Source organism: Notechis scutatus, chromosome 7 (assembly GCF_049901735.1).
Source record: "Notechis scutatus isolate UNSWTSFEM ecotype Mainland chromosome 7, rNotScu1.2, whole genome shotgun sequence".
NCBI classification, from domain to species: domain Eukaryota; kingdom Metazoa; phylum Chordata; class Lepidosauria; order Squamata; family Elapidae; genus Notechis; species Notechis scutatus.
The window spans coordinates 6,218,014-6,236,421 of record NC_142015.1 but is presented as its reverse complement, the minus strand read 5'-3'; the positions used below and the strand labels follow the sequence as shown (position 1 = coordinate 6,236,421).

Below are 18,408 nucleotides of genomic sequence, written 5' to 3'. Positions count from 1 at the left end.
GGCCCTCCCCTGTCTGCCGGTGTTTGCCCAAATTCATGTTCATCCGGTCAACGGCATTATCCAACTATCTCATCCTCTGGCACCCCCTCCTTCTGCCTTCCATCTTTCCCAACACCAGAGGTCTTCTCCAAGGAGTCCTCTCTTCTCCCTAGGGGGCCAAAGTATTTGAGCTTCAGCTTCAGTATCTGTCCTTCCAAAGAATGCTTGGGGTTGGTTTTCTTTAGAACTGACCGACTGGATCTCCTTTATGTGAAGCGGGTGTGAATTCTATGCACACGGGCAAAGTTTGTTTTCTTTTGGAAGTATTCCACAGTTTTGCTAGGTTATGGGTGGGTGGCCAGGAGCAGATTTTGGCCATGATGATCAGGATCTAATTGTTATTGCTTATATGCCTCTTGACTTTGTTTCCTTTTTATTTCCCCCCTAGAATATTCTCAGATGTACTTTTTGTATCTCTTATTATAGCACTCATTTTAAACTTTCTGGGAGCCAATTTGTAATTCGTATTTCAGCAAAAGTTTTAGGCAGCAAAGCACGGAAAATGGTTTAATGGCCTAAGAGAACGCAGGTGGCAATTTAATTGTAGCATTCCGTTACAACAGAGTCATTCTTTTTTTTTTTTTTTAAATTAAGATGATCATCATACAAAATACAAGGGACAATTAAAACAATAGGAAAATGGGAAAGGGAAAGAGAGAGAAAAAGAGTATTGGAGAAAGGGGGGGAAAGAAAGAAAAAAGCATGCCAACCTTTTCTAGCATAACATAAACCTTGACATTTTACTTTTGGATACTTAGTAAAGTCAAGATTTGATTTTTTTTCCCCCCTGTCTTCAGCGCAAAGTCTAGAAGCACTTTCCAAGTAGAAACAAAACTAGAGTTGATCTTTTTTTCCCTCCTTTCACCAAAATACTTAATTTTGCCATCTCTGCTGGTTCCATCAGTTTTTCCCTCCATTCGTCCATTGTGTGGAATCGATATGCAGGAGAATCATTCTTCAGTCCTTCCCATTCAGGAAATATTATGAACTAATTCTGCAACCTGGTGAAAGCAGTTTGAGTTCAGCAGAAGGACTTGGCCAAATGGATATCCACTTTAAAACTTGGACTTTGCTCTGACAGGAAGCTGCGAAGGACTTGTTCCAAAGGTTGCAGTGTGGGGTGACATACATTTGCTTCCTTGCCAAAGGAAAATTCTTGGGAAATGTCTGTTGATCCAAACTGTCATTGACCAGGCAGGAACTCTTGGTTACATTTGATAGGCACCAATTAGGCAATTCCCAGATTCCACTCAGGGATCTGGTTCTTAACCCTGAAGGAGATCATTAGCCTAGGACTGAGATACTTTTGAGTTTCAGGAACCAGCCATGCATCTATGGAGATTCTCAGTCATCCAGGTCATAGTTTTCCCAAAGGAGCTTTTTCAAGAGGCAACTGGACTTTCTTTGTTTTTCCTTAAAGGCGTTTTGCTTCTCATCCAAGAAGCTTCTTCAGTACTGCCCGGAATCCAGAACTAAAGAAGCTTCTTGGATGACAAGCGAAATGTCTTTGAGGAAAAGTCTATGGAGATTCTCAATCCTCCAGGTCATGGTTGTCCCAAAGGTGCTTTTTCAAGAGGCAACTGGACTTTCTGGTTTTTCTTTGAAGACGTTTCTCCTGTCATCCTTTGAAAACGTTGCATTTCCTGGATGAGAAGTCTTCAAAGAAAAACCAGAAAGTCCAGTTGCCTCTTAAAAGCACCTTTGAGTTTTCAAGGAAAAACATAGGAAGCCCTGTTGGCTTTTGAGAAAGCAACTTTGGGAGAACCAACCATGCTCTTTATGAAGATGCCATTTCAGTACACCGTTCTTGTTCTATATCTCCCAATAGTGTCTACGTTTTGCTGTTGTCTGTCTTCCCTCTTAGTGGAGCTCATGCCCTGCATTTTGTTCTCTTAAGAGCATCCTATTTCACCAAAGACAAACTTTCCTTGGCTAGCCATGTTAGTTTGGCTCCTGGGACGGAAAACAATGTCAGCAGCTCTTCTGCCAGGCAGTAACTAGACAGCAATGTTACATTCAACAATTAACCAGTTTGCCGTTTCATAGCACCCAAAATCAATAGCCTACAACCTAGATAATTTTCGGTCAGCCTGACATAACAAGGAGAAGACAGAAAAAGATAAAATTGTCTGGGTATTTTAAAAAAAAAAAAAAAGGCTTCAAATAACAGAAGGAGGTCAGGGCATATATTTGTTAGGTCTGAATAAGATACCTGAACCTGCGGAAGTGCACAGGTAAACATATATAAAATAGAGAGAGAGACAGAGGAATTTCATATTTGCTTATAGAATTTTCTGCATGATCATAGCCTGTGTTTATCGTGACTATACCAGTGGTGGGATTCAAATTTTTTTACTACTGGTTCTGTGGGCATGGCTTGGTGGGCGTGGCTTGGTAGGCACGGCAGGGGAAGGATACTGCAAAATCCCCATTCCCTCCCCACCCCACTAACCCACTTTCCAGCTCTCCCTATTCTGGGGCGATTCTGTTACGAATGTCAATTAAGAAGCTATGTGCTATTCACTCCATTTTAGGTGTGAAAGCATCAAGATTAGGTGAAACTAATAGTACAAAGCCAGCCGTTGCAGGGATTTCTTTAAAAGCCATTTTAACAAAGTGCTAATGGTCTTTACTTAACTGTTGTTAACTACTGGGAATGAGACAATGTGTTGAGTTGTAAGATCTGTTGGTTAATATGATCTGTCAGTCAATACATGACAAACACATACCTATGAGTAATGGTTTAAATCATGTTTCTTAATCTTGGCAAGTTGCAGATGTACACAACACCCAAAATTCTCAACAATTGCCCAGTTGACCAGTCATTCTGGGAATTGACACCCATCCATCTGGAAGCTGCCAAGTTAATAAACACTTTCCTAGACTGGGATGCTACCATGCGAATATGTTTCCTGCCCCAGAAAAAGACATCCCCGTTGCAGTTACTCCTATAATGTTATAATCAGTCATTAGGTTTCATGCCCAATGAGTCCCGGTGTTGTGGGTTGTGTAAAGTTGTGTATTTCCTGTGCATTGGTTCAAAATAGCACTGTATTGTTTATTTTAAAGGTCTAATATTTAGAATGTCATAACTGACTCAGAGATCCTCAATTATTAAGCCACAGGGAATGAAATAAGACCATTAGAATTTGCTCTTAGTCACTTCTTTTGGCTGTATTGCTGCCAGTAAGAGTGGTTTGGTAAAGAGCATGAGCTATGACCTGGATTCACCTCTGCCATTAACCTACTAGCCTAGAAGGTTGACAGAGATGATTAGGGGGCTGGAGACTAAAACATATCAAGAATGGTTGCAGGGATTGGGTATGCTTAGTCTCGTGAAAAGAAGGACTAGGGAAGACATGATAGCAGTGTTTCAGTATTTGAGGAGCTGCCACAAAGAAGGGAGGATGTCAACCTACTTTCCAAAGCACCAGAAGGCAAGACAAGAAACCATGGATGGAAACTAAAGAAGGAGAGAAGCAGCCTTTTAAACTAGGAGAAATGTCCTAACAGTGAGAACATCAGAGGAATGGTTTGCCTTCAGAAGTTGTGGATGCACAACTTTAAAGAAGACACATGAGAGCCATTTGTCTGAAATGGCATTGGTGTAGGACAGAGGTCTCCAAACTTGGCAACTTTAAGACTTGTGGACTTCAACTCTTAGAATTCCTCAGCTGGCTGGTGTAGAGAGTGGATTGGACTAAAAGACTTCCAAGGTCCTTTCCAACTCTGTTATTCTATGTTCTTTTAGTTTCAACCCTTTTAACATAGCATCAAAATACCAGTTCTCTGCAAAGTAAATATAATTTTTAATGTGTGAGAAAGAAGAAACGATGATATAATTAACTTGATGTAAGCCATGCCATTTAATATTTGGCCTATTGAGATGTGAAGTAAATCAGTTTTCCTGCTGCCGCCCTTGGTCTAAATACAGATTGCCTGTCTCTGATGAAGAGGGAAGAAGGAGGGCTACATTTTGTTTACAGCTACAGTTTTGCAACGCAAAAGGTCAGCTGGCTGGTGTTATTTACTAAAAGAACATTCATTGAAAATCGACACCCAAGAGAGGTTGCTTCCATTTCTTATCAATGCATTAGTGTCTCAAGCATACATAGGAAATTAAATTTGGTTAGCAATTTCCCCCGCATCCCCACATGAACAGCCTAGGTCTATGACAAGCAGAAAAAATCTTGAATTCCAGGAAATTCCACCAAACTACAGTTTCTGGGATTCATTGAGGAAAGTGATGGTACCTCCATTGGATCATTCCCATTGCAGTGACTTCCAGTTCTATAACCAGTAATCCAGTGATACCTTGTTGATGTTCCACCGGCCCATATGTCAATATATGCCTTGTAAGGAAGGGGGAAAACAAAATTCATTTATACTGCATGTTCTTAAAAAAATGTTTGAAGATTAGTTCCAGGATAGGATGTTTTCTCAAAGCCAGGCATCAAAATAACAGAGTTGGAAGGGATCTTGGACGTCTTCTTTTGGACCTCCTTTTGGACCTCAAGGACCACCAAACTCATAATTTTAAATCCCACAGACCAGAGACCCTGGGAAAATCCCCCAAAAAGTCTGCAGGAAAATTCCCCACCCCATTTTCCTATCGATCGATCATTCTTTATTTGGGATTGCAGGATACCACCTGCAGCTCTGTTCTCGGGGATGGGGGGAGAGACTTTTGGCTTCATGCAAGGAAAACAGCAGAAGCAGCAGAAGTCTTTCTTTCTCTCACACAAATTCCATCAGAAATGAATCATTGAGAGGCTTGTCATGCCAGCGCAGCCTCTTGGAGCAAGGATGCCTTGCAGGGTCCCAAAGACCCATTTCTGGCAGAGTTTGGGGGAGAGAAAGAAAGACTTTTGCTGCTTTCCTTGTGTGCAGCCAAAAGTAGAAGAAGAAAGAAGCGGAAAGAAGCAGCCCGGTGGCCAGGCCAGGCCAGTGGGGTGAGTGGGGCAAGTTCCCTCCCTCCGCCCTTTCCCCCCTCCCCTCACTACCTCGTGTTGTTCGCAATGCAAGTGACGCAAGCCATTTGGCCATAAGTAAATATCACATAAGGGACTTGGCCATTTGGGCGGCGCAGCCTTGTGTTCCTGCGCAGCCTGGATTAATTGCTTTGGGGGTGACATTTCTTTGCAAACCACCAAAATTTTCTCGCGGACCACCAGTGGTCCCCGGCCCACTGGCTGGCGACCACTGTTCTAGTCCAACCCCCTGCTGAAGCAGGAGACCCTACACCATTTCAGACAAGTGGCTGTCTAATCTCTTAAAAGCCTCCAGTGATGGAGCATTCACAACTTCTGAAGGCAAGCAGTTACACTGGTTAACTGTTCTCACCATTAGGAAATTCCTCCTTAGTTCGAGGTTGCTTCTCTCTTTGTTTAGTTTCCATCCATTTCTTGTCTTGCCTTCTGGTGCTTTGGGAAATATTTGTGTTAAAATCTTTCTGTCTTTTGGGCACTAACGTCTCCTCGCAGTTCTTTGTATTCTCTGTGGATCTTTCTGGAACGGCTACCATTTATCGGACTTGCTGGATGGTGACCGTGGTGCGCCCATGTGCCAGTAGGCCCCTATAATTGTTGTCTTGCCGTGTGGTGGGGGTAGTACCCATGGCAAGTAAAATGTTACTTACTATTTTGAAGATGTGCTAAAATCCTAAGTGTAAACACCCCAGAGGATGTTATGAAGGTGGGTTGGGGACCAAATTGGAGATGAATAAGTTCCCGCAGTTGGGATGGAAGGAAGGAACTGAAGGGCGACTCTGTTTGCTTTCTATCCTTGTGCAGTGAGCAACGAGGTTGTTCAAATTTATTTAGCGTCTGTGTAAATACCAAGAAGAGCTGAGTCTTTATATTCTTCGAGTTCAATGGCCTCTTCACTAGTTAAAAAGTGGAAATACAATATTTTCTTTTCCCTGCAGCACATACGCGAGGAAGAAGTAAATATTACATAAGGGACTCCTGTTCCTGTTTGAAACACTCTTTGGCCATGTGTGTAACATTGAAGTTGTTGTTGTTGTTGTTGTTGTTGTTCGGTCACTAAGTTGTGTCCGACTCTTTGCAACCCCATGGACTACAGGTAGTCCTCGACGCACAACCACAATTGAGGCCAAAGTTTATGTTGCTAAGTGAGAAATTTTTGTTCCGTGAGTTTTGCCCCTTGGTTATGACTTTTCTTGCCACCGTTGGTAAGCGAATCACTGTAGTTGTTAAATTAGTCACCGGTTGTTAAGTGACTCTAGCTTCCCCATTGACTTTTGCTTGTGAGAAGGACCCCGGGACACTGCAAACCGTCATAAATGTGAGTCAGTTGTCAAGCATCCAAATGTAAATCATGTGAAAGCTGCAACGTTCATAAGTGTGAAAAATGGTCATAAGTCACTTTTTTCAGTGCCATTGTGACTCTGAATGGTCACTAAGTAAACTGTTGTAAGTCAAGAACTACCTCTACAGCACACCTGTACAGACCCCCTCTGTCCTCTACTGTCTCCCTGAATTTCCCCACGTTCATGTTCATTGTGTTGATGACACTATCTAACTATCTCATAATTAAACATATAATCAGATGATCAGAGTTGGAAGGGACCTTGTAGGTCATCTAGTCCAACCCCCTGCTCAAGCAGGAGACCCTACACCATTTCTGACAGATGGAGTCTAATCTCTTCTTGAAAGACTCAATCATGAAGCTCCCACAACTTCCAAGGGCAACTTCTGTTCCATGGGTTGATTGTTCTCATTGCCAGAGAGTTTCTCCTTAGTTCCAGGTTGACTCTCTCCTTGTTCAGTTTCCATCTGTTGTTCCTTGCCTGGCCTACAGGTGCTTTGGAAAATAGCTTGAACCCCCCCTTCCTGTCTGTGGCAGCCCCTCAAATATTGGAAGATGCTATCCTGTCTCCCTTGGTCCTTCTCTTCCCTAGACCAGCCAGGCCCAGTTCCTGCAACCGTTCTTCATATGTTTTAGCTTCCAGTCCCTTAATCGTCCTGGTTGCTCTTCTCTGCACTTTTTCTAGAGTCTCAACATCTTTTTTATGATGTGGTGACCCAAAACTGATGCAGTACTCTAGGTGTGATCTTACTAAGGCTTTATATTTATATTTATCTCATCCATTGCTGTCCCCTTCTCCTTTTGTCTTCCATCTTTCCCAACATCAAGGTCTTCTCCAAGGAATCCTCTCTTCTCATTGGGTGGTCAAGATACTTGAACTTCGGCTTACGTATCTGTCCTTCCAATCAGGATTGACTTTGTTTAGGATTGACTGGTTTGATCTCCTAGCAGTCTAAGGCAGGGGTCTCCAACCTCAGCTTGCTGGCTGAGGAATTCTGGGAGTTGAAGTCCACAAGTCTTAAAGTTGCCAAGGTTGGAGACTCCAGGTCTAAGGGACACTCAACAGTCCCCTCCAACACCACAATTGGAAAGCATCAGTTGTTCCATGCTCAGCCTTCCTTATTAAATGTATCACCAGGTTTGGCCAGCAAATGGATTAGATCAGTGTTTTTCAATCTTGGGGACTTTGAGATGAGTGGACTTCAACTCCTGGAAGACTCCAGATGTTGAAGTCCATCCATCTTACCATCACTGAATTCTGAGAACAGTAGGTTAGATTAACCTTCCCGAAACTGGGAGTCTCCCCAACGGATTGGCACTGCTAATGCCAGAATTGCCAATTCTCCTGGTCACCATCCATGAGGATTGGAGTTTCAACACATCTGGGGAACCCAACTTGAGAAGGATAGATCCATCACGCCTGGAATTTGTGAGCCAGCAGAAGCATAAAAATGGTCCCTGCTTACTATCAAAGAGCAGCAAACTACAATGGAATTTTAATCAAGCATCAACATTGTAATATATCCCCATCAGCAACTGGCCAACCTTAGTCGTCTGAAAAAAAAATGCTAAGGAAGATCAGACCTGCTCTTTCGTCGGATTGGAGAAGACCAGGAAATCCCAGGGCGGTAGAGTAGATTGAAATGTTGCAAAAACATCTCTGAACAAAAGAATTCCTTCCATATGTTGCTACATGAACTTTGTGGATGTGTCCCTGACGTCAGCAGTCTTACTGCAGGGAGTTTTAGTCTCTTATTAGGTTTAGCTAGAGAAGCCCCATGGAGAGCTCCATCTTAAATAAACATTCCTTTTTAAGGTGAGGTCTATTGTCACAGTCATCCATCATTTCCAAGTCCAGATGTGTCCTGAAAGAAGCCTGCTTAGGGGACACCATATCTTTAAAAGCTGTCCAGGTCCCTTCTCATAAATACCTGATATAAAAATTCCAAATACACCTCCAGAGTTTTATTTTTGTGTTGCTTTATTGGGAATACAGGCAGTCCTAAACTGATTGAGCCCAACGTTTCTGTTGCTAAGTGAAACATTGGTGAAGAGATTCTCTCCCCCCCCCCCCCCCCCGCCATTTTAGCACCTTCCTTGCCACAGATATTAAGTGAATCACCCTAGTTGGTGGTTGTGAATGTGTTTTGCTACTTCTGTGCAATGTTCAAAACCTAGGATTCTTTGCGATTTGGGGGACAGCTTAGCCTCTTTTCGTTACATTTAAAAGTTGGGATCTGTTGCTTTTTTTCACCTCACCATTTTCAAGGAGACGGTGGTTTTCCTTCCTTCTGTTCCAAAAATTGCAGTTGAATTTGGCTGCAGACTGCATGTTTTCCTTCTGACGCCACTTCCGTGCTCTCGAGCCCTTTTTTTTCCCATGCCTGAAGTACAGCACATCAACTCATGTGATTCAACCTTACGAATCATGCTGTAACCATGAAGTTGGCACTCAAATGGAACCAGGATGGGCTTCCCCATGACATTTCCAGAGCCAACTTTGAGGTGTCTCAGAGAAGAAAAATTCAGGGGCTACAGCCAGTTTTAAATCATTATAGTTTTCCTTCGACTTTTTCAATCATGTGAAGTGACGGCACTGCTTTTATGCTTCCCTGGTAAGAGCTCTTTCTCACTGTCCTCCTCCTTCTCCTTCTCCTCTGTCTTCCTTTTCCTTCTCCTCCTTCTCTTCTTTCTCCTTCTCCCTGTCCTCCTTTTCTTGTCCTTCTTGCAGTATGAAAATGTGTCCACAAAGGACCTCAGAATTACCTGGTTGTATCCCTATGGATTGTTGGTCACAAGTTGATGCTTTATTCATTTTCAACTCTTTACATATCAGTTTTTAGACAGAGTAATCCCTGCTTTCTAATTGGTATAGAACAGAGGTGGTATTCAGCAGGTTCTGACCAGTTCTGGAGAACCGGTAGCGGAAATTTTGAGTAGTTTGGAGAACCAGCAAATACCACCTCTAACTGGCCCTGCCCCCATCTATTCCCTGCCTCCCGAGTCCCAGCTAATTGGCTCCGTCTTCTTTTGTTGCCCTGCACAGGAAAACAGAGCTGGGAAGCAGGTTAGTGGGTCGGGAGGGAATGGGATTTTGCAGGAACCTTCCCCTGGAGTGGGGTGGGAATGGAGATTTTACAGTATTCTTTCCCTGCCATGCCCACCAAGCCACGCCACACCATGCCCATCAAGCCATGCCCACAGAACTGGTAGTAAAAAAATAATAATTGAATCCCATCACTGTTCTGGTCACCACAATATAAAAAGTTGTTGAGACCTAGAGCAGAGAGGAGTCACAAAGATGATTAGGGGTCTGGAACTAAACCACATTATGAACGATTGCAGATATGTGTAGTCTAATGAAGAGAAGGATTAGGGGTGACATGATAGCTCTCTTCCAATACTCAAGGGGATGTCATAGAAAAGAAGGAGTCAATTTATTCTCCAGCGCACCTGAGGGCAGGACAAGAAGCAATGGATGGAAACATGTGACTGTATGACTGTAACTTTGTCGCTTGTATCCTTGCAATTTATATTGACTGTTTCCTAGTATGATTCGAATGCTTATTGTGCCCTATGACTATTATTAAGTGTTGTACCTGATGATTCTTGACTCTTCATGAATGTATTCTTGTTTGTACACCGAGAGCATATGCACCAAGACAAATTCCTTGTGTGTCCAATCACGCTTGGCTAATAAAGAATTCTCTTCCCTTCCCTTCCCTTCCATTCCATTCCATTCCATTCCATTCCATTCTATTCTATTCTATTCTATTCTATTCTATTCTATTCTATTCTATTCTATTCTATTCTAAAAAGAAATGCAACTTAGAAATAAAGAGAAATTTCCTGACAGAACAATTAATTGGTGGAACAGTTTTGCCTTCAGAAGTTGTGGGGGCTCCATCACTGGAGGTTTTCAAGAAGTTTCCTGCCATGGACAAGGGGGTTGGACTAGAAGACCTCCAGGGTCCCTGACAACACTATTATTCTATGTTCTCTCTTCTTTCCTTTTGTTCCACTCACCAGCTTTCTTTAAAAGGGTCATGGGAGCAAAAGAGCCCCCTTCTCCTAATTTGGCTTCCTCTCGAGTGGTATGTGAATAAACAAAACCATTTGGAGCCGGAGAGATCACTTTTGAAAATACTGACAGCTTTTCAGTCGTTCTTGGCTCACTGGATCAAATTCCACTTGCTTATCAAAAGCCCTGGTGCCATGGAACAAAACTGGGCACTTAAACAAAACTGGCACCAGTCTGGAAGGCCAGAAAACAACAGCAAGAGCCTGAACAACACATTTTTGAAATAGTTGACCCTAACTATGAGGACTAGGTTCTAAATGTGTTACTCAGGATCTCACTGTTGCTTTTCCATTTTCCATAGAACATAGAATTATAGGGTTGGATATAGGGTCCTTCCTTCCTTCCTTCCTTCCTTCCTTCCTTCCTTCCTTCCTTCCTTCCTTCCTTCCATCCATCCATCCATCCATCCATCCATCCAGTTATTTCCTGAAGGATTGTGATTATTTTTTAAGGTACGGGCATGATTCTAACTGTTGGCTGATCTCACCTCTTGCCTTTTTTTTTTTGGACAGATGTTTTATTGTATTATTGAAGCATTTTTTCCTAGCAAAGTTTTGTGAGTTTTGGTAAGCCACTCAAATGTGCAAAGAAACATGCAGAACATTGTGAAGTGGATTAAATTAATGTTCTCTCAGAGTTGTTCTCTTGTACATGGTACAAGCAGAAGTATCTCTTTACACTGAGTGAAGCCCTTCCCTAAAAAAAAAAAAGATTATTTAGTGCTATTTTTGAAATAAGTAGTTTATGGAATTGCATTTACTTAGCTGGTTTTGATTTTGTTCTTGCTGTTTATTTTGTATTCTACTGATTGGGTGTCTTAATTCCTCAGTGAATTGTTAACAGGTTCTCTGTAGGTTAAAATTTGTGAAAATAAAGGGCAAATTTGATCTTGCAAGTCACTGTTTTGGCAATTTGCTCCTTAATTTTGGCAACTTCTGCTCAGTCTAATACTTTGCCCATCCGATGACTTGCATACTTGGAAGAATGATTAAACCAAGCCATGGTTGAACATTCCACATGCAAGCAATAATCCTGTGTGTTCCCACCATGAACACAGAGGTGATTAAAAATGTTCCAATTTTAAATGTGTATGGAGATTCTCCATCATCAGTTGGCCCAAAGGTGTTTTTTTTTTTTTCCCCAAAAGTCAACTGGACTTTCTTTTTCCCTTTGAAGATGTTTCACTTCTCATCCGAGAGAAGAACTGAAGAAGTTTCTTGGATGAGAAACAAAATGTCTTCAAGAAGAAAGAAAGTTCAGTTGCCTTTTTTTTGGGGGGAAGCACCTTTGGGACAACCGGTGATGGAGAATCTCTATAGACCAGGGGAGTCAAAAATTTGATTTCATTGAGGGCCCCATCAGGGTTGTGTTTGACCTCGGGAGCCAGAGTGGGCGTGGCCAGGGTGGGCGTGGCTAGCTTGACATCACTCGTGTTGGGGATGCTTGTGGTGGCCCAATACTCTGCCAGTGAAAATGGGCTCCCGAGCTCCGTTTTCAGCCACAACAGCCTCCTGCAGCCCTCTGCCAGCAAAGACAGGGCTTTACGGGTTGGTACTTCTCTGTTTCTAGGGCGGCCCCGCAGGCCAGATCTATGCACCCGGGGCCAGATCCAGCCCCCGGGCCTTGAGTTTGACACTCCTGCTATGGACATTTTAAAAGAACATTTTTGCACCTATTTTGGTTCCTATTTTAAAATAATTGGCATGTTTCACCATATGCAAACCGTATGAAGAGACACTGGTTTAAGCTGTCGTCTGTTCAAAGAGATAAAATACCTTATAACATGTAGTTGTACTATATGCATTTATTTGGTATGTATGCATTTGTGTGTATTTGTGTGTTGGAAATATTTATTAATTCGGATTGGGAATGCTGTTTAGTTTTTAAACCTGCAATGCGAATATCTAGGTAGTGTCATGCCCTTGTTGGAGTCTGATTCTGAGGGGGAGATTGAGCAGCTGACAGGGAGTGGGAGTGTGGCTCCGGTGGCTGTGGAAGAAACTGGGGAAGGGCACAATCCAGCTGGGCATTCAGAAGAAGACCCAGGGCCACCCCGTCTTCATCCTAGGGCACACAGGGAGGAACGGAGAAGGGAGCAATGTGGCTTATGAGAGAGAAAAGGGCCCTGATCCCTTTCATTAGTTGCAGCTGGGAGAACAGGATATAAGAAGGGCATTTGCACACAGCACCTTGCTGGAAGCAAAGCGTGCATTATCTTTGTCGAGCCTTATCTGGGTTTTGGCTTCTCCCAACTGTATGTGCTTTGTTATCTTTTGGAAGTCTGCAATTCATTATCCTGGCCTGTCATGTTAATTTACTTCAGTGTGGTTTGTGTTGGTTTTTTTATTTCTAATTTACCTGTAGTCTGGGTTTGGACTGCATTTCTTCCCTTTGTAGACTGTTTTTGAAAGATATTGATCTCCAGCTGAGGATAACTGAACATTGGGGGCCAAGTTGGAGTTATTAAAGGGAATTTATCTAATTTTGTGACTTATTTTTTATTATTGATTTTGTTATTTTTGTGCCACACCCCGGGTCATCACAGGTAGTCCTCCACTTACAATGACTCTTGGGACCAAATTTTTCTTTGCTAGGCAAGGCAGTTGTTAAGTGAATCATGCCCAATTTTACAACATTGAACCTTTTGTTGTTAAATGAATCAAAGTTATTAAGGAAATGTGCTTTTCCTCATTGACTTTGCTTGTTGGAGAAGGTCAAAAATTTGATTGCATGACCGCAAGAAGTTACAGCTGTCATAAATACTTACCTGTGGCCAAGTACCTGAATTTGATTGTGTGATTGCAGGGATGCTGAGGCCGTCCTAAGTCAAAAAAATTTTTAGTGTCATTGTAACTTAACAATGGTTGTTGAATGATTGTAAGTCAAGGACTATCTGAATGGTGCCTACAAAACATCTGTTTATTCGTAACAACACACAGGACACAAAGGATCTTAAATTTGGGGCCCTAATTGAAATGTTGGAAGTATTACATTTTGATTATTTGAAATTTCGGGTGCATTTAACTCATTTCTCTCTCTCCCCCTCCTCTCCTCCTCTTAGCATAGCTGAAGACCTACACTTCAAGGAAGAAGGAAACATCTCTGTGTTGGCCAGAAAACATCCAAGCTCTCATGGATTCTGAGAACTCTGTTGCTGACCAGTAGCTGGAGAAGTGGGATGTTTATGTGGAAGTGTCTTATTTTGGGGGCTGTGCTGGTCATAGCCACGCTGTCCACTGCAAGACCAGCGCAAACCCTGCCAGAGCAAGGTAGGAGCTTCATCTGCCTTATTCATGTTCATTGGTTTGTTTCCATTCTTACGTGTGTTCTACAGCCATGATGTTGGTTAATGAGAAGAATCTTACCAGAGCGGGTTTCTGACAAACATATTTCCAGAAGAACTGAAAGGAACTGTCGTAATTTCTGACCAGGAACAATATTTTATTGGGTGTGTATTATAATACTGGGTTTCCCCGAAAATAAGACCCTGTCTTATATTTTTCCCCATCAAAAATGGCACCAGGTCTTATTTTGGGGGGGGAAGTCATCTACTAACTAACCTCACTTGCGCACATCGCCCCCGGCCTCCTTTTCGCTGTAAGAGGCCTTCAGGAACTTCTTCTGCGGTCAGCAAGGCTTTCCCGAAGGCCTCTGCAGCCGGTAACAGAGCTCCGGATCGATCTGGACCTTTGTTATCAGCCACAGAAGAAATGGGCCGGCAAGGCAGGTGTTGGGTTATGCCAGGCCTGGCTACAACTGTCCAAAGGTAAGTAGGAGGGCAGCTCCACCACCCCCACCCTAGCTTAATTTTTACCCATCCACGCTGGAGTGGGCGGGATCTTAATTAGGTCTTATTTGGGGGGGGGTGTAGGGCTTATATTGGGAGCACATATAAAAATCAAACTAGGTCTTACTTTCAGGGTAGGTCGTATTTTCGGGGAAACCGGGTATATCAGTCCAAGATATTTTCTTCAACAGAGGAGGGTGGGGGAATCCGGTCTCTTCCTCCACTCTCATTCATGAAACCTGGCAGAAATCTGGTTTCATCTTTGTGTGTTCTCCACTGGCTGTGTGACCTGTGCAGGATTGGCCATGTCAGACATACAAGGCAAACCTGGTTCTCCGGGATTTGCAAATCTCCCAAACTGAAGCAAGAGGGTTAGAGGGAGAGGTATCAAAAAGAAAACAACTAAGATGGCAGTCAGTAGTGTGTAATCGGAGACATTATCTTGTTGTTGTTTTTTTGACACACCTAAATCAAGCCTAACATTTGAAGGAAGGCACTCTTACAGAGCTCTCTTGATAGCCTGCTACTCATAACACGTCTATCTGCACAGCCAGGTGCCTTTCCCAGGTACGCTGTGGATCTGGGTTCACATAACATGGTCCACACAAACTCTAGTTCACCAAACATAATGATTTGGTTTCCAAAACATATTATGCCATAAACATGATCTTATAATTTACAATGAACTGAGTCTCACTATAAGCTAGGGCTCCTCGCAATCCTTGGTTCGTGGCATGCCAGAAACCAGTCCACACAAACAAATGAAGCCCCATCCATGGGATGCAGGCAGCATGTGAAACCACATCCCTTCTGTTCCACAGGAGAAAAAAAAAATCTATCTCAATGGAACCCTTCCCTGGTGCCCAAAAGGTTGGAGGCCATATTATAGTTTGTGTAGAAGGACTGGCAGAGTGGGCATGGAGTGAAAAGAGGCATCAGCCTAGAATCCTTATATAGCCACAACAGAGGTGGTATCCAGCCGGTTCTGACCAGTTCTGGAGAACCGGTAGCAGAAATTTTGAGTAGTTCGGAGAACTGGCAAATCCCACCTCTGACTGGTCCTGCCCCCCCTCTATTCTCTGCCTCCCGAGTCCCAGCTGATTGGCTGGGTCTTCTTTGGTTGCCCTGCAGGAGAACGGAGCTGGAAAGCAGGTTAGTGGGGTGGGGAGGGAATAGGATTTTGAAGTAACCTTCCCCTGCCACGCTCACCAAGCCACACCCACAGAACCAGTAGTAAAAAAATTTGAATCCCACCACTGGTCATAAAATTGCCAAGGTTGGAGACCCTGGGCTAGACAACCACCTATCTGGGAGACCTTAACTGGCTGGTTGGACTTGAATTCCAACTTCTATGAAACAAATAATCTATTCTCTGCCTCCCATCGAGTCCCAGCTGATTGGCTGGGTCTTCTTTGGTTGCCCTGCACAGGAGAATGGAGCTGGAAAGCATCTGGCAAAATCCTGTAAGATTTCATGTCAGAAGCTTGCAACAGATGGATGTTGTTATTGTACAAGAGAATTATTCCAAGGTGCCAGAAGAAGGTTAAAGCTGCAAATTATGAACTAGAATAAATATTCTTTCATGTTGAGGCCGATGGCTAGATTAGAAGCAAGCCAAAAGTTACTGTTCATTTGATCAGATAAGGACAGGGAAATTGTGTTTGGTTTTTTTGTCCTTCAAAGGTATCACCCTGATGTGGAACCATCTTGAATATCTGTATTTTTTTTTATTATTTGAAGCACATGAAGGCCTGTCTCAGTATTTATCCAATGTCCATTTGGCTGCAGCATTCTTCCACCAGCCTGCAAAAGGACATTTTCTCATGTAAAAATTCAAAACAAACCTCAGGATCTTGAAAGCCCATTTGAGCCCCAGGCAGCATTCCACATTAGCTTATCAAAACAAAACGGCAGCCTTTGAATGATTAATTGCCAAGCTCCTTATCATCGAAAACAATCTGTTAATACTTTCTAAAGAGTAATCTACACTGGATTTGTAAGCAGTGTTCATAAAGCTGGGAAAGAAATAGGAAAGTTAACAGCACAAAAGCAGTTACTGAAAGATAACTAGGAGAATGAAGTTTAAGACCAAAGTTTTGTCCCATTTCTTTTATCAACCTCTCCCTTAGGAAAAGCGTCATTTTGCTAAATGGGCAACAAGTTAGTTTCCAGGGTCACAATACAATTTGTGGGCTGATATTTTACGAGAATGAAGGTAAATATAAGATTTTGGATAAAAGTTGCTCTCTTTTTTTTAAATAAAAAATTCAATATTTACATACAAGCCATGCCCAACCAGTCACATGACCACTAAGCCACACCCACAAATTAGGCCACACCCAAGAACTGGTTGTTAAGAAATTTGAATCCCACCCCGCCTCTGTGTGTGTGCATGCGTGTGTGTGTGTGTGTGTGTGTGTGTGTGTGTATGAGAGAGAGGGGGAGAGAGAGAGATTAGATCAGATCTCTCTCTCTGTCTCTCCCCCACCAACGTCAGCAAGCTACCGTCAATCAAAATTCATATTAGTGGTCCCCAGGATTTAAAACGATGAGTTTGGTGGTCCCTGAGGTCCAAAAGGTTGTCGACCCCTGTCCCAGGATAATGTTGCAGGATCCAGCCATCGACAGCCTAACCAACACCTGACTTCCATACAGTCAGAAATCCATATAAATAAAACATACAGAACAGCCCAGTGCATATATTCTGGAGAGACAGGAGTTCCCTGAAAATGGGCTTGAGCCACAAACCCAAAGGGCTTGGAAGAATAAACATTTGGTCCTGGTGACCGACTCAAACTAGATCCTGCTCATATTTTCGTTACAAGAGACAACAAAAAATGTTTGGCTTTTTCCTGGATAGATTGCACCATCCCAGAGGGACATCTGAATGGCGCCTTTCTTTACTTCAGTTAGAGAAGGAAAGAGAAAGCATTGTGTTGTTCGACAAAAAAAAAAAAAAAACTAATCTTAGTTAGATCGTGGGTACAAAAGTTCCCTTTAGATTCTGTGATGGACCTATTTAGGTAGGTTTCAGGATGTGAACACTAACAATACAGAGAGGCGGGGGGGGGGGGAGAACTGCATGCTTCATCCCTAGAGGCTGAGCTCCAACACCTCCTGTGATTAACCTTCAGCTTTATGGAAATGGCAAATTAGCTGCTTTGCAATTTTGCCTCCAGCAGAGCTAACAGCATGTGGCTGGTGCTTTATTCATTAGCTTGGTATAAGGGCCCAACCACAAATTTATTATGGCCTATGGTAATCTTTGGCAATCACAGAATTTAGCATCTGTTCACCCAATCCTACCCGATGTCCACGCGACACCTTTGAATGTTGACACTTAGTGGATAGGATTTGTAAGCTGGGACATCTGGATGATGGTAGAAGATTGTTGTAGCATTTGCGCTTTCTGGAATCCCTTCTCCATCTTGATAATTTCTTCTTGAACTAAAGACCGTTAGTCCTAGTGATGAAGAGAAAAACATTTACCTTAAATGGTATTTAGGCTGCTCAGATTCCCAAAGCATTAAAAGAAAACGAAACCGGTGGTATGGAGTTGCTATAACCATACACAGATATCCTCGCCCATTGTTTCCTGGCACTGAGATACCAATTGATCTATCTGTACCTTTGATGGATGGTGTATGTATTTAGAATAGAAGCTCTAAATAGATTCTAGATTAGGAAAGTATATGAACATCTTATTTTATTTATTTATTTATTTTGTCAAATGCTTACAATATAAATAAAAATAAACACAAGTTTAAATATAAGAAATAGGAACTAATAATTGGGGACAATAGGACAGGGACGGTAGGCACGATGGTGCGCTTATGCACGCCCCTTACAGACCTCTTAGGAATGGGGTGAGGTCGATAGAGGTTAGTTTGAGGGTAAAGGAGTGAGGGTTTGAGCAGGTGACAACAGAATCAGGTAGTGAGTTCCAGACATTGACCACTCTGTTGCTGAAATCGTACTTACTGCAATCGAGTTTGGAGTGGTTTACATTAAGTTTATATCTGTTGTGTGCTCTTGTGTTGTTGTGGTTAAAGCTGAAATCTTCATTAACTGGTAAGACATTGTAACATATACAACATCTTGTCAGTCTCCTGGATGTATCGTAGCCTAACATGGATTTTTTTTTTTCACGTGTGTGGATTATCTGGATTTT

General features: G+C 42.7%; 1 protein-coding gene across 4 annotated transcripts in view; it reads left to right on the top strand.

Moving 5' to 3' along the window:
• The window catches only part of FGFR1 (fibroblast growth factor receptor 1), a 117,808-nt gene that overhangs the window by 17,664 nt on the left and 81,736 nt on the right, over positions 1–18,408 (top strand). For all 4 annotated transcript variants that reach the window (XM_087969623.1, XM_087969625.1, XM_087969624.1 and 1 more), the window contains exon 2: positions 13,512–13,719. In XM_087969623.1, coding sequence (XP_087825749.1) covers positions 13,629–13,719 — 91 coding nt within the window. In that variant the 5' untranslated portion in view covers positions 13,512–13,628. The remainder of the gene's footprint in view (positions 1–13,511; positions 13,720–18,408) is intronic.